This window comes from Etheostoma spectabile, chromosome 23 (genome assembly GCF_008692095.1).
Source record: "Etheostoma spectabile isolate EspeVRDwgs_2016 chromosome 23, UIUC_Espe_1.0, whole genome shotgun sequence".
Taxonomy (NCBI): Eukaryota; Metazoa; Chordata; class Actinopteri; order Perciformes; family Percidae; genus Etheostoma; species Etheostoma spectabile.
The window spans coordinates 199,721-213,361 of NC_045755.1; the positions used below are offsets into that span (position 1 = coordinate 199,721).

The 13,641-nt window shown below is 40.6% G+C and overlaps 1 protein-coding gene across 1 annotated transcript in view; it reads right to left on the minus strand.

The window, feature by feature from the left end:
- The window catches only part of hmga2 (high mobility group AT-hook 2), a 72,498-nt gene that overhangs the window by 42,191 nt on the left and 16,666 nt on the right, over window positions 1–13,641 (minus strand). Inside the window, exon 4 of the mRNA XM_032505400.1 lies at window positions 10,392–10,442. Within this exon, the coding sequence (XP_032361291.1) occupies window positions 10,392–10,442 (51 nt within the window). The remainder of the gene's footprint in view (window positions 1–10,391; window positions 10,443–13,641) is intronic.

Sequence of the window (13,641 nt, forward strand, 5' to 3'; positions counted from 1 at the left end):
CGTCAATCTCGCCAGCGTTCCCGTTGCTAGGCTACAGTAGAAAATCTGCTTCCCTTTTACACAGGCACGCGCATGCAAAGTGTATGCTTGTGATATGCATGTGATATGCATTGTCAGACATTCCGTAAGGAATGAAGATCATTTCTGATACGGAGACTAAAAACTTGTGTGAATGGAGATTTTTGTTTCAACATGCCGTTTATAAATTAGTATTAATCAGTGTATTAATACGTAATATTTTGGATGTAGCAGAATATCTCTGCTGGTCCACCCTAAAGACAGGACCCCGCCTGTGAAGAAGACTGGAATGACATTGTATTACCAATTTAGACTCTTGTTGGTCTTGTTTGTGCACAACAGACCTGATAAACCTCTGACTCTCTATGGAAACCAACTCTGCAGGAGGATTAAAGCCTTTTAATGTTTGACACTGATCACAGTAGCACAATTACCCCTGCCTTACTGCACACACTCAAAGGAGAGAAGTTTTCCCAAGCAGCTACAGTAGTTTCTTAGGGCTTTCCTTATCACCACTTTCTCAAAGTTGCTTGACAATCTCCTAATCGTGCTGCTCATCACCTCTGTCAGACATTCTTACTTTTCTTCTCCCCTGAGTTCTGATCCATTGCTTGGCACCTGCCTTCAGTGTCTGACCCATAGCCAAGAGCACCAAAGCGTGAGTATACCTCTCCCATTCACACTATATCAACTCCCCGAACACACACTCATGCCATAGCACTTGTGTGCCCTTGCCTATTCACTTAGTCCTTTCCGCACATTTATTGCAGAGGGCATCAGTCTGACAGTAGACTCCATTTAAAACTATTACATGGGCACAAAAAGGGGGATGGGTATAAGTGTGTCCTGGGTGTGCGATACTTTGGATGTGACTCTCGGATGTGAGGGAATAAAACACAAAGAAGGAGTTGTATGGAAGGCAACAGGAAAGCCCAAGGGCAGCAAAATAGTTTGGCTTCCAAACCCTGGAGAAACCGACTGACCAGTGGAAAGGCAAGCTAAACTCTAATAGAGAAGGGTGATGCAGAATAATATTTCCTCCTCCCTGTCCTTTCTATACATATACAAATGGTGAACATGCTACAATTTGTATGGTATATATAGCATAATTCCTGCTTGGAATTTTTGGACCATTGCTGTACTAATCATCTTTGTTTCACTTGAAGCCTTATTTGTGCTGTATCACAACGATTATCTCCAGACTCCTCAGCATTGGTGGCTTGTGGCCCGGAGGTAAAATGGTTGCAAATCAGTGGCAAAGTGTCCCTGAGCAAGACACAAAACCCTTTTTGTAATGGAAGTAAACATTCTATTGAATTACCATTCAGTCAAATCTTTGCAAAAACATACTGTGATGCCACTTCAGAATCAGAATCAGAAATACTTTATTGATCCCCGAAGGGAAACTCTGTATCACAGTAGCACCAGTAGTAAGAAGACAGAGACGGAGCACTGCAACAGGCAGCTCGCACTTTTCAGCGCACATGCGCACCATTCACTTCAGATGCATCAGAAACAGAATCAATCAGCATTGTAGCAAGATAAAGTACAAGACATAACAATAAACTAATGCAAGACAACACACAGTCATGTGGACACATGAAGGAATTTTTGAGGTGGCATATAGAGGGTGCGAGAAACACAGAAACGAGGCAGACATATGGATGTGGGGCGGGATGGGGAGGGAGTGTATGGTGTGTGTGTGAGTAGTGAGTTGTGTGTGCAAGTGGCGCGTCAAACTGTCTGTGTGTTAAAGCTCAGTTCATCGGCGTGACCTTGAAGAGTAAACAGAGCACAGGACGAGATAGAAGGCCAGCTGCTGGTTGTTTTCCTGCTCGGGTGAAGGGTGGCGGGGGGGGGGGGGGGGGGGGGTGGGGGTAGTTAATCAGTTGCAGCCAATTTAGGGTGACTCGGTGAATTTATCCAAGTCAATGTCCATCAATCATTGTCACCGACCTCAGCGTCATGCGAGCATCCATATCACGTAGTGATTTTTGCAGTCCATCTACCTTCTCTGCCAGTCCGGTGGTCACACGAAGCAACTCCACCGACTGGGCCCTGTTGGTATCAATCCCCTTCTGCGCTTCCACGGTCCGGTCTGAGATGTTACGAGACAGTTCACTGGACTGGTTAGCCCTTAGATGTAAAACCTTCATCCCCTCAACCACTCCGTGTAGGCACTCTTTAAGTTCCCCAGACAGCTTGTGGGTGAATTTGCTGGCGGCTGTCTTACCAATTTTCCGATAGGTCAGTGAGACCCCAAGGCCGATGATCAGGAGCCCCACCAACAGAATTCCAATTATCCAAATGTCTTCAACGTCCTCCCCAGTGAGAACGTCCAGGCAGACCACCTGCCACTCCCGGGAATAGGAATCGCGAGCGTAGCCTGCAGGGAACGTCCCGCTGGGACAATTCGGCTCACCCGGAGAAGCATGTTTAGATGAAAAAATCTTGTCAATAGCGCTGAGTGACCAGTTAATCAATTCCATATTCGAATGTCTCAGGAAAACAGCAGGCAGGGGACAAAGAGAAAAGAAAAAGATTCCACAAGACAGGGTAGACAGACTGGGAAGGAGCCAAGCTAAGATACACATAATTTATTAAAAAAAATAAAAAAAAAAAAACAAAAAAAACAATACTTTTAAAAAAAAAAAAAAGAGGAAAAAAAAAAAAAAAACATAAAATACCCACCAAACAATAAACAAAACAAAAAAAACAACAAAACAAACAACCAAAAAAAAAAAATAAATGGTAAAAGAAAAGACAAAAAAGAGGGGAGAGGAGGAAAAACACGTCTGCTCTCGCCAGAAGCAGGAAGAAGACAGGGAAATAACATTATAGGTCAATTGCATTCCTCTGCCTCATAGACAGTTACACCAGCTGCCTAAATTTGCTTTACTCGTGAGAGCTTGATTGCTCAAATTGAAATATTTGAACTCAAACAGATACGAGAATTACAAGAGTTACAAGAATTACGAGCACTGGGTTGTTTGCATTTCTTTAAACCAATTTACAATCCTCTTGGGTGGCGCTATTCTTTGGATGCAGCAATGGTGGCTCTACCAAATAGTCTCTGGAAGGAACTTGTTTTGGTGGAACATTTGCACCCTGCAAAAGAAAGCGCCATATATAATATTAAATGAAGTTAACCGTTCACACAATACAGTAACGTGAGCTATTTAAATTAGCTGGATAGATGTTTAACGTTATTTGCTCTTACATATGTACCATTACCATATGTACTTCATCAATAGTAATCATACCAATCTGTAAAAAACTGTCCCAGTTAGATAGTAAATGCTGTAAATATATTCTTTGTAAATTTTAACAATAATTCCACAAAAGAACTGAGCAACCTTGTTGCACAATCCAAATTTGCCTGAGTGTAGCTTGCTTGTTTAGCGTTTTTTTGTTTCTCACAGTGAACAAAGTTTGAGATTGGCAACACACAGAGAGCGGAAGGTGAGGGGTATCAGGCAACTATTCTGAAAATGTACTTGTACTTCCGTTGATAATCCGTTGTGCAGAATAGAAGTGCTAACACTGACCTCCCTGACACACATCCATTGTAATTTTAGCACTGACAGGTTGAGACGTTGGTACAGCGACAGATTCACCAACAGATGAATGAAGGAGATGTTTGCTTTGTGTATCCCTAAACATGCACAACAAAACTCAACAGTGCACCTTTAACTAGAGCAGGATGTTAGGACAATTAAGAACCAATTGACTTCAACTATAAAACACAGAGGTCTGGTCACCTACCAGCCACTATAAGCCACTGGTGTAGTATTTCCTTGAATAAGATAGCAATATAATCAAAACTTTTGTTTTAACAATGTTCTTTGTTACTGCCATGACAACAAGAAGAACTTTCTTATAGGTAGCCAAATGCTATTTGGCAGCAGAAAAGGCAAACTCCTGTGCACTACGGATGAATGCAATCTATTGGCGAGCAGAGACTCCCCCTTCAAGCTTCTAGTCACAGAGGAAGCTGGTCAGTTTGGCAGAGGTCTGCCTATCCATCTCAGCACCTGCACACAGAGGACAGGACCTGCAGCCATACAGTGGAGGAGCAAGAAGACATACTGATGAGGGGCAACCGATTCCTGCTAGCTGCGTGTTGGTGGTACAGAGGGAAATACAGTGCATAACAATGAATAATCCAATTACAAAACCCAAAGACACTCCACCAGCAGACTGAAACGGCATGACTTATCTACTGCTATTGGATATTTTTAAAAAAAAATTAATACTGGAAGAATCGTCTCACAAAAATATACTGTGTATTAAAATATATATTAATTTTGATCCAATCATTATATATGATTATATATATATATACACTTATTTTGTCAAGAGCAGGCACTTCAAGCCTATCCCAGCTTACAATGGCCAACAGATACCTTAAGAAAGCATGTAAAATTACATACTGTAATAAGCAACTCCTACATCAAACACAGATTGTGTAGCATCTATCCTGGTAGCATCTATCTACAGGTGTAGCATCTATCCTGGTAGACTTCTTCTCTTCGTCTTGTAGCTTAGCAAATAGAATTACTTCACTTCACAATTCATTGTATTCATTCAAGAGAGAGGCTTGTGATGAATGGCATTATACTGGTATAAGTAGAAGTAGTGGGAGACCTGTTCACTGTCAATCCTGCCTTGCACATTAACGTGTCCTGGGATTGCCCCCCGCAGCCCGTTTGCCTGTATGACATCAGGTATGCAGTCACCAGTATGAGAGTAAGGTCTGATAAGTTTTTATTGCAAATGTTATTTTTGATCCTACTAGGGGTGCACGATATATCAACTTAATATCGATATCGCAATGTCACATTGCGCATTATTAAATATTTTCTTTATTTTGTGTCCCGCTCGTTGACTGTCTGGCTTAGTTGTGGTTGACTTAGAGCCTGCTTGAAACGCTATAATGATTATGTTCCATTGGCCAAAGACTGTGCCACTTGCATGTTAGTGCACATCAGCCCCCTCGTGACAAATCCTATGGAGTGTACCAGGTGGCGTGTGTTCATATTTCAACAGAGTGACAGTGTAAATGAAGAAATAGATAGAGACAACAAAACGGAAGGAATCATGAGTGCATGATACTATCCCAAAAAAAAACTATTAATATGCCGGACCTGGCAAAACAAGCCTTGCTAATGGAACAAAGTATGACAAGAACTTGCAGAGACATACAAAAATCACCAATACTGTAACGTATTATTTGGCTAAAGATCTGATGTGATGACACAGTGGATAAAAAAAGCTTCAAGAAGCTTCTGAATGAACTAGACAAACGGTACCAAATCTCATCTCGCACCTATTTCTTACAGGTACTTATCCTGTAACTTTGTCAAAGGTGTACAGGCAGAGTTTGGAGTTGGATAGATTGAATATTTTTCATTCACAACCAAGCTGTGGTCCATCCGCACTGCGGCGCCATATATAAGTCTCACTGTGCACTATATTGTTATGAACCTATGAATATTGTTACAATGCAAAACACATTTTTGCTAATGTTCGCAAAGAAGCTAGTGCTGACATGGTCAACAAAGTCCTCAACCCCTACCAATCCGTGCAAACCGAACTGATTGAGTTTTGTAGCCAGTAAACTGGAGCATGAACTACATCACCACACCATCCACACCCACATTGTCCCTTATAATGCAGACAGTAGCCTGAAGTATAGTGTGGCATTCAAATTAGCTACAAAAAAGGCGAAATAAGTAGTTGCATCACTCTGATAACAATTTACACTGGATGGCAATGAGTTGAATTGGCAATGACATTCCATACACAACCTCTACTCAGCCTTTGCTCATTACTCCAGTCTGCCTGAAGGTCTTAGGGGCTCTGAATCTGTTGAGACTTTCAAACAAAGTTACTGAAGTGTTTTAAGCTGATGGTTGTTGTATCTTGTCTTTTTCTGCTGATTTAATATGATGTTTTTATTTTCTTATCATAAATGTTATGATTATCTGTTTTTATGTTAAGCACTTTATGTTGCATTTAATGCATGAATTGTGCAATATAAAAAGTGTATTATTATTATTATTATTATTATTATTATTACCACATTAAACTTAAGTGGGATCCCTGCTGTCTGGTATGATGTGGTTATTTAATCAGTGTCGTATCTCTGTCATTGATGCTGCTCTGTTCTGTACCCTATGGGATCCTGCACGGCTTTCGCACAAGTTTTGCACATGCAGGTAATTTCTCTGTCTTCTCCAATTTTACTGATAAACATAAGTTCAAGGACCTTAAGTTCTTGCCTAAAGCAAATAGGAGAGAGGTGTAGCAAAATTTGAGTGAGATGCTGAAAGATGGAGAACTTGCACAACAGGCCTCTGGAGAAAAAGTGGAGCCAGAGCCAACATAGAAGAAGATGGCCCTTCTACTGATGGGATCAGAGTCAGATGATGAGGTACTGTTTACAGGTAAACTTCTAGAGACTTGCAGTACAAGGCAGAGGCCTGTGTCAGCATGGAAACATGTCCACTACAGTGGTGGTTGTCACAAGCAGGTGCATATGTTAAGCTGGCCCTTATTGCAATAAAGTACTTGGATTAACTTGCATTAAAAGTGTCATGTGAGAGACTGTTCCTTTTGGCAGGCAACATTCTGCAAAAGAAGAGGCCAGCTCTATCATCTTAAATCTGAACAAGCTAGTCTGCCTGAGCAACTGGTTAAAAGAAAACTAGACTGTAAGATTGGTTGACAGGAGGCATGTTGGCACAGATGCATACTTTTTGAAATAATTATCTTTAACCAAGAATGTAGAGACTGTTCCCTCTGTCTCTTCACATACAGTACATTATGGCATTCTATTTCTAAAATGGCCTACTTATTGTTGCATTTATTTGAGTTGATGTTACTATGCAAAAGAAGGTAAGCTTTTTGTGACTTTGTATCAGTTGTTGGATACTAATGTCTGCAGTTCATATGGATGGCTCAACAAACTAAGATTGTTATTGAACACTTGTTTAATAAATGTAAATGGTTGAGATGATAAATTCTTTAAACCAGTTTGTCACTACATACAATTAAATCGTAGTATTTTAAATTTGTGATTAATTGTGATTAATCACAGCCCATGGCTGTTGACAGCACTAGGTTAAACAAAAAAAAGTAACTAAGGCTACTAATGATCATGCTGACAGGTTGCTGTGCTAAGTTAAACATTTCCTTGTCCATAGCAGAGCAGAAAGCAGAGACTTTGATTGTCATATGACTGTCGGGACATGCCCTGTAGCAGTCAGAAAGATACACTATGAACAATCCACAACTGACTAGTTTGCAGTGCCGCTTGACTGTTATTCTGCCAGAAGGGTTGCAATAAAGCAATGGAGGCCGCTGTGTGGGTGCATGTTGGTGTGTGTACCTGGGACATGCAGTACCTGGGACGGCAGAAAGCACAACAAAGGAAAAGCTGCAATAATCCTCAACTGTTTTATTAGTTCAGCCCAAGGGTTCTCTGACATTACTGCTAAAAAAAATTTCAATGTTACTGAAATTGGTGAATTTAAGACAGAAGATCACTCCAGTGTTTTCTGAATGCTTAACGCTTAATTTACCACAAATTGTTTGTTCTTTATTCTGCCGCCCATTTAAGCATACCATGAAGTTGTGTTTTCCTATTTTCCAAGTGACAATTACGGTCTACTAGGGGTGTGACGAGACGCTTACTCCACGAGACGAGACCATCAGCGATTGGGTTCACGGAACGAGACGAGACGAGATTTAAAAAAAAATAAGAAATCCTTGATGAAATATATGAATGGAAAATAGTTTTTTTATTCAACTGAAAAATCACAAATGCAAAACAATTTGTGCTGTACACTGTTTTTTAAAAAAAAATAAACAGTATAAATAAATAAATGTGTAAATACAGAAAAATAACACTTTAAATGCAACAGTAAGTGTATCAATACAAAAAGTACTGCTCTCTTAAACTACAAGTGCAAACAGAAACAATTTTTTAAATTTTTTTTTAATGTTTTCGTCGCGGTGCAGTAGTTTGTAGAGAGCTGTGGTGGTGCTGTAAGTGTTTTTGCATAGTGCTCGTGTTAGCCGCGGTATACGGCATTTTTTTCTTACATGTTTCATATTGTGTTCGTCTTGCTGTCACTCTTTCGCCGTTTATCATTTCCGCAGGAAACCAAAATGTTGCCACACAAATGATTTAAAAGTGGCAGGGGATCTTCAATAGTAATGTCACGCTCCATCACGCTGACATCACAGCGCCTCACGAGACAACTTTTCACCTCGACGAGAAATCTCGTCACGTTTTAATCTCGCGAGATCTCGTAAAACGAGATCTCGTCACACCCTTACGGTCTACTGATTTTTAGTCCACTATTAAATCCAATTGGCTATTGGATTGCAAGCCATCAATAAACAACATGTCTGTTGGTATTACTACAGCCCCTAAGTAGCGATTCATACCAAAAACAGTGCTTCATTTAAACAACACGCATCCAGGCGGGGAGTCCAGTTGGAGTATTACATCTAAAGGCTTTTCATCAGACAGCAAAATACTGCAAAGCACTTTTTGATACTTGCATACAGTAAAGGAAAGTCTCTCAACTACTTTATTTTTGTCACAAATGAGGTAAACAGTATAAATACAGTGTTAACGTTACAAAGTCTACCTTTTTTTTTTAAACAGAGCTAAATTTGGTCTGAACATGTCATTTTATTTATTATGTTGGATGAAAAATAATGTCAACACCATCAAATCACAACAGATTACTTTACCTTTAGGATAGAAATAACAATGATATAATTTGTTTCACTACAATGCAATAAAATAAGGGATGACTATATTGCGTTATAATATGCACAATAGCAGAGCTTTTTTTCTCCAAATATTTGAGGACTAGCCCAATTTCTGTTGCTTGCAGGGTCACTTTTTGTTCTAAGTGTGTGTTTGCAGCCTGCAGTCACTGCAGTGTTTATATTTTTTTATAAATCTGTGTTACATCTGTAAGGCACTATTCAGCTGATGACTGTATAATAATTATACTAACTGTTCATAGCCTTTTTAATTTAGTATTACTGATTTATTGTACTTCCGCTATATCCCCCCTATGCAGTCAGTACTAACTGTTTAAAGATGTAAGTCCTTTTGTAGTCCAACTCAGAGACACGAGTTTTAAATAATGAATGTAAAAATCGTGTACTGTATATGGGGAAAGGTCTGCTCCTCGAATCTCCCGAACAGGTGGGGATTGCAAGGTTAGCATGAAAGGTGTCACAATGGCCACATTTATGGAAAATACAAGTTTGTGTGTGGCTGAGGAAGCGGTTTGTATCAAATAGTTTGGTGTATGCACAGCTCGCAACGCATGAAAGAATGAATATTTGCTATGGCAGTGCAGTTCACCTGGTTTGATTTGTCTTTTAATTTATGCCCATGGCATGCTAATGTGAGCGAGTTACTCCAAAGACATAAGACTTGACATAAATCCGAAAGTTTGGTCCTAGCAGCTGTGGCCTGTTGTTGAAGGAGGTCATAAAGGGCTAAGGATTAAATGTACACGCATGTGAACCGAGCTGTTCAGTTACGTGCTGTGGCTTTTGAAGCCGTTGCATGAGGCTGATAAGTCTCAGCAAGAGCTTGCACCAGTAAACTAGCAGACGTTCTGTGGAGAATCTACTAAATAAGCTAACAGTTGATTCTTGGAACACACCATTACTTCCAGGAAATAACAATCCATGTAAAATCCACACTTTATGACTCTTCAACTCTGTTCTTGTAGGCTTTCACTTCTTTTTTCTTCATTTGACGCATTGAAATGCAGACATGATATATGAAGGAGAAAGTTCATGCTCCCTGGATCTCCCTCACCCTTTCTGGTGGCACTTCCAACTGCCGACTGCTTTTCCCTGCACTATCAATCAGGCCTGTTACTTTTGAGTTGATAAACACTGAAGCCTTCAAGCTATCAGTGGAATTATTTAAGTATTCCTTCGACCAGCGTGGAGAGTAAACATTTTCTTTGACTGAAAAACACAAACTTTGGAGATTTCGCTGAACACACATGCACCAGCAACAACCAGAGAGGAACCTCTATATGTATTCCGGCCACATAGTGAAAGTTAAAGATGAGAGACGTCTACAGAATAATGAAACAGTCCATCTAAATATGCACTAAAACCAGGAAAAATAACCATTGGGAGACTAAATGCTTATGAAAATAAAACATCTAGCCAAGAGACTTTTCCATGCACATTTACATCTTGTCACAAATAGATTTCATCAACTGGCACACCTCCTTATTCACAGCCCCTCGTTTTGTGTACAACGTGTGTTCCAGTATCCAGTAGACGTAAGCTCAGACCGAAAGCCACTGACTCACCCATTTCCTGGGTCGCCCCCTGGGTCTTTTCTCCCCGGTTGCCTCAGCTTTCTGTGAAGACATTGATTAGGACTAATACAATTAGTCTTTATCCTGACTATCACTTCATGACATACATGAAATTTTTTTTTTATATTAAACACCTTCAAAGACATATTCTCTAGCACACGTTTAAGGTATTAGAAGGCCACACCAGTATTAAAGATACCCCATTCATTACATCTTTTAAGGGGATAATGTCTAAGAAACAAGTGATATATGGAGTAAAAATTTACACATATGTTAAGATGCATATAAAACAGTTATGTTAATTGTTGGTATGATAAACAGAATGTACAATTCATGTATCAGTAAGGATGTGAATGTGTGTTGTGTAAGTATCTTTGTTTATGAGTGTATGCATGTGTGGACGACAGGCAAGGTTTTCATGTTTAGTGAACCTACAAATGTGGTAGAGACGATAACAATACAGTAGTAAAGATGAATAGATAAATGAATAAAATTAAACAAAAGTACAACTAAATATAAATTTATAAATAAGTAACAGACGCTGTATCTCTAAGAATAGAATAGAATAGAGTAGAATAGAATAGAAAGCTTTTATTGTCATTATACACAAGTGCAGTACCTGTGCAATGAGACTGAAGCAACCCCTTTAGGGTGTCGACAAGAAATATAAAAATATAAAATAAAAGAAAATAAAATATAAATATATAACGTATAGGTAGTGCAGAGAAAAAAAGAGAGGGGGGGACCTGGTGCACAGTTCTAAGTCCTGAGAGCAACTATACACATATATAAAATAGCTTTGTATACACATTTTGTGAAAAACAAATAAATAAATATTGAACTGAAAGGATAAGTACTAAATAATAAATAAATATTGCACAGTAATGAAATGAAATAGTTAAATATTAAATATTGCACTGAAATGAAAAGGTTAAGTACTAAATATTAAATAAATAAATATTGCACAGTAATGAAATGAAATAGTTCAATATTAAATATTGCACTGTATGAAATTGCACAGAATTACAGTGTCCTTATAGGTATTATATAACAGTATTACACAGTAGGGGTAGGCTGTGGAGTGGAGTCAATGCATGTGTGAATTCAGGGTGGTTATGGCCTTTGGGAAGAAACTGTTCTTGAGTCTGTTAGTCCGTGCTCTGATGCACCTGTAGCGCCTTCCTGAGGGCAAAAGGTCAAGCAGATCAAAGCCAGGGTGGGAGCTGTCCTTGATAATGTTCTCTGCTCTGCTGAAGCAGTGGGACGTGTAGATGTCCATCAGAGACAGGGCAGCTGATGATCTTTTGGGCTGACCTTACAACTAGGGATGAGCGAGTACAGCATTATCTGTATCTGTATCTGTATCTGTTTACCACATGAATTATCTGTATCCGGATCCGTACTCGGAGTGGGCGGGGCCTAACCCGGAAGTGGTCAGATTTAACCCAGAAGTGGGTCTGGTTGTCTTGAAATGTGCGGGGCTTTAATCGGTATGTTATTTAAGCATGCAATTGATATGAGTTGATCAGAAATTGTTATATTTATGCTGATGTGAGCAAAACTATTACATGAAGCATCAGCTTCAGATCAATGGTGTGTCATGGAACAACCTATATAGGCCTACGTATATAACAAGTTTTGCAACAATAAATACAGCAATGGGGTTGCAATTATTAAGTAAAATGTAATGAACAAGAGTTTTCATACTCAATATAACTTTATTTTTTTAACTTTTATTTTTCTATGATCAGTGTGATCAATTTTTTGGAGTGTGGTGTCTGTGCCTGTGGTGAGTAAGAGTATATATATATATAGAGAGAGAGAGAACACAAGAGAGAGAGGGGGGCGGGGGGTTGGAATGTGTTTGTGTATCTTAATTTGTAATATTATTCATTTTTTTTATAAAACACAGCAAGAAAGTTTCAGACATTCAAAAAACTGGTTAGAGCCAGCAGGCAGTTAAAAAAAACAAAAAAAACTCCGACGGCAGAGATGCAACACGAGTCCCATTCTACCAAGCACTATGTCTGAACCAACCCCACGGTTACCAGAAGTCTCCTGGTTACTAGGTACTAGTTCAAACTGAAGTATAAAACAAACCTGAAGCTGAAGAAACCCTAAATGTTAACAGAAAAAGCCCCGCGGACCAGGAGGGGAGAGAGCTGTTCACTTCTCCGTGTCCCGTGTGCGAGTGAGAGGCACACAGCAACAGGAGTCTGTCTGTGTAGGGAGGGGCGCTGGGACTAGCCAATCACAGAATAGTGTAGGGGAGGGGCGCTGGGACTAGCCTATCACAGAATAGTGTGAAGGAGAGGCGTTGTGACTGGCACTGTGACTAGCCTATCACAGAACGGAGACACAGCCAATGGAGAATTTCATTGAATCCGAGCACAGATCTCGCATTACTCGGATAATACTTGTACTCGGCAAAAGTGCTTTATCCGTACCGGATACTCGTTTCAGCCGAGTACTCGGCTCATCCCTACTTACAACCCTCTGCAGCCTCTCCCTGTCTGCCGCGGTGCAGCTGACGTACCATACTGAGATGCAGTAGGTCGGCAGGATCTCAATTGACGAGTGGTAAAAGGTCAGCAGCAGGTTGGAGTCCAGGTTGTACTTCCTGAGGACCCTCAGGAAGTGTAGTTGCTGCTGGGCCTTCTTGATGACCGCTGTGGTGTTGTCTGTCCAGGAGATGTCAGCGGAGATGAGGACGCCGAGAAACCGGAAGGTGTGGACCTTCTCCACACACTCGTTGTTGAGGTACAGTGGGGCTAGGTCGGTGCCGTTCTTCCTGAAGTCGACGATGATGTCCTTGGTTTTCTTGGTGTTGAGAGCCAGGTTGTTCTCCGAACACCAAGCTGCCAAGTTCAGGACCTCCTCACTGTAGGCTGCCTCGTCTCCCTTTGAGATGAGTCCGACCACTGTGGTGTTGTCAGAAAACTTGACGATGAGGTTGTTGTTGTGGGTCGGACTGCAGTCATGGGTGTAGGGACAGTACAGGAGGGGGCTCAGCACACAGTCCTGTAGGGAGCTGGTACTTAACGCGCGAGTGGAGGAGAGGTGGGGGCCTAGCCTCACCGTCTGGGGCCGTTTGGTGAGAAGGTCCTTTATCCAAGCACATGTGAGAGGGAGGAAGCCAAGAGTGACCAGTTTGGAGATGAGAAGTTCCTGGATGATTGCGTTGAAAGCGGTGTTGTGATCCACGAAGAGCATCGAGACGTAGCTCTGCTGCTGCTCCAGG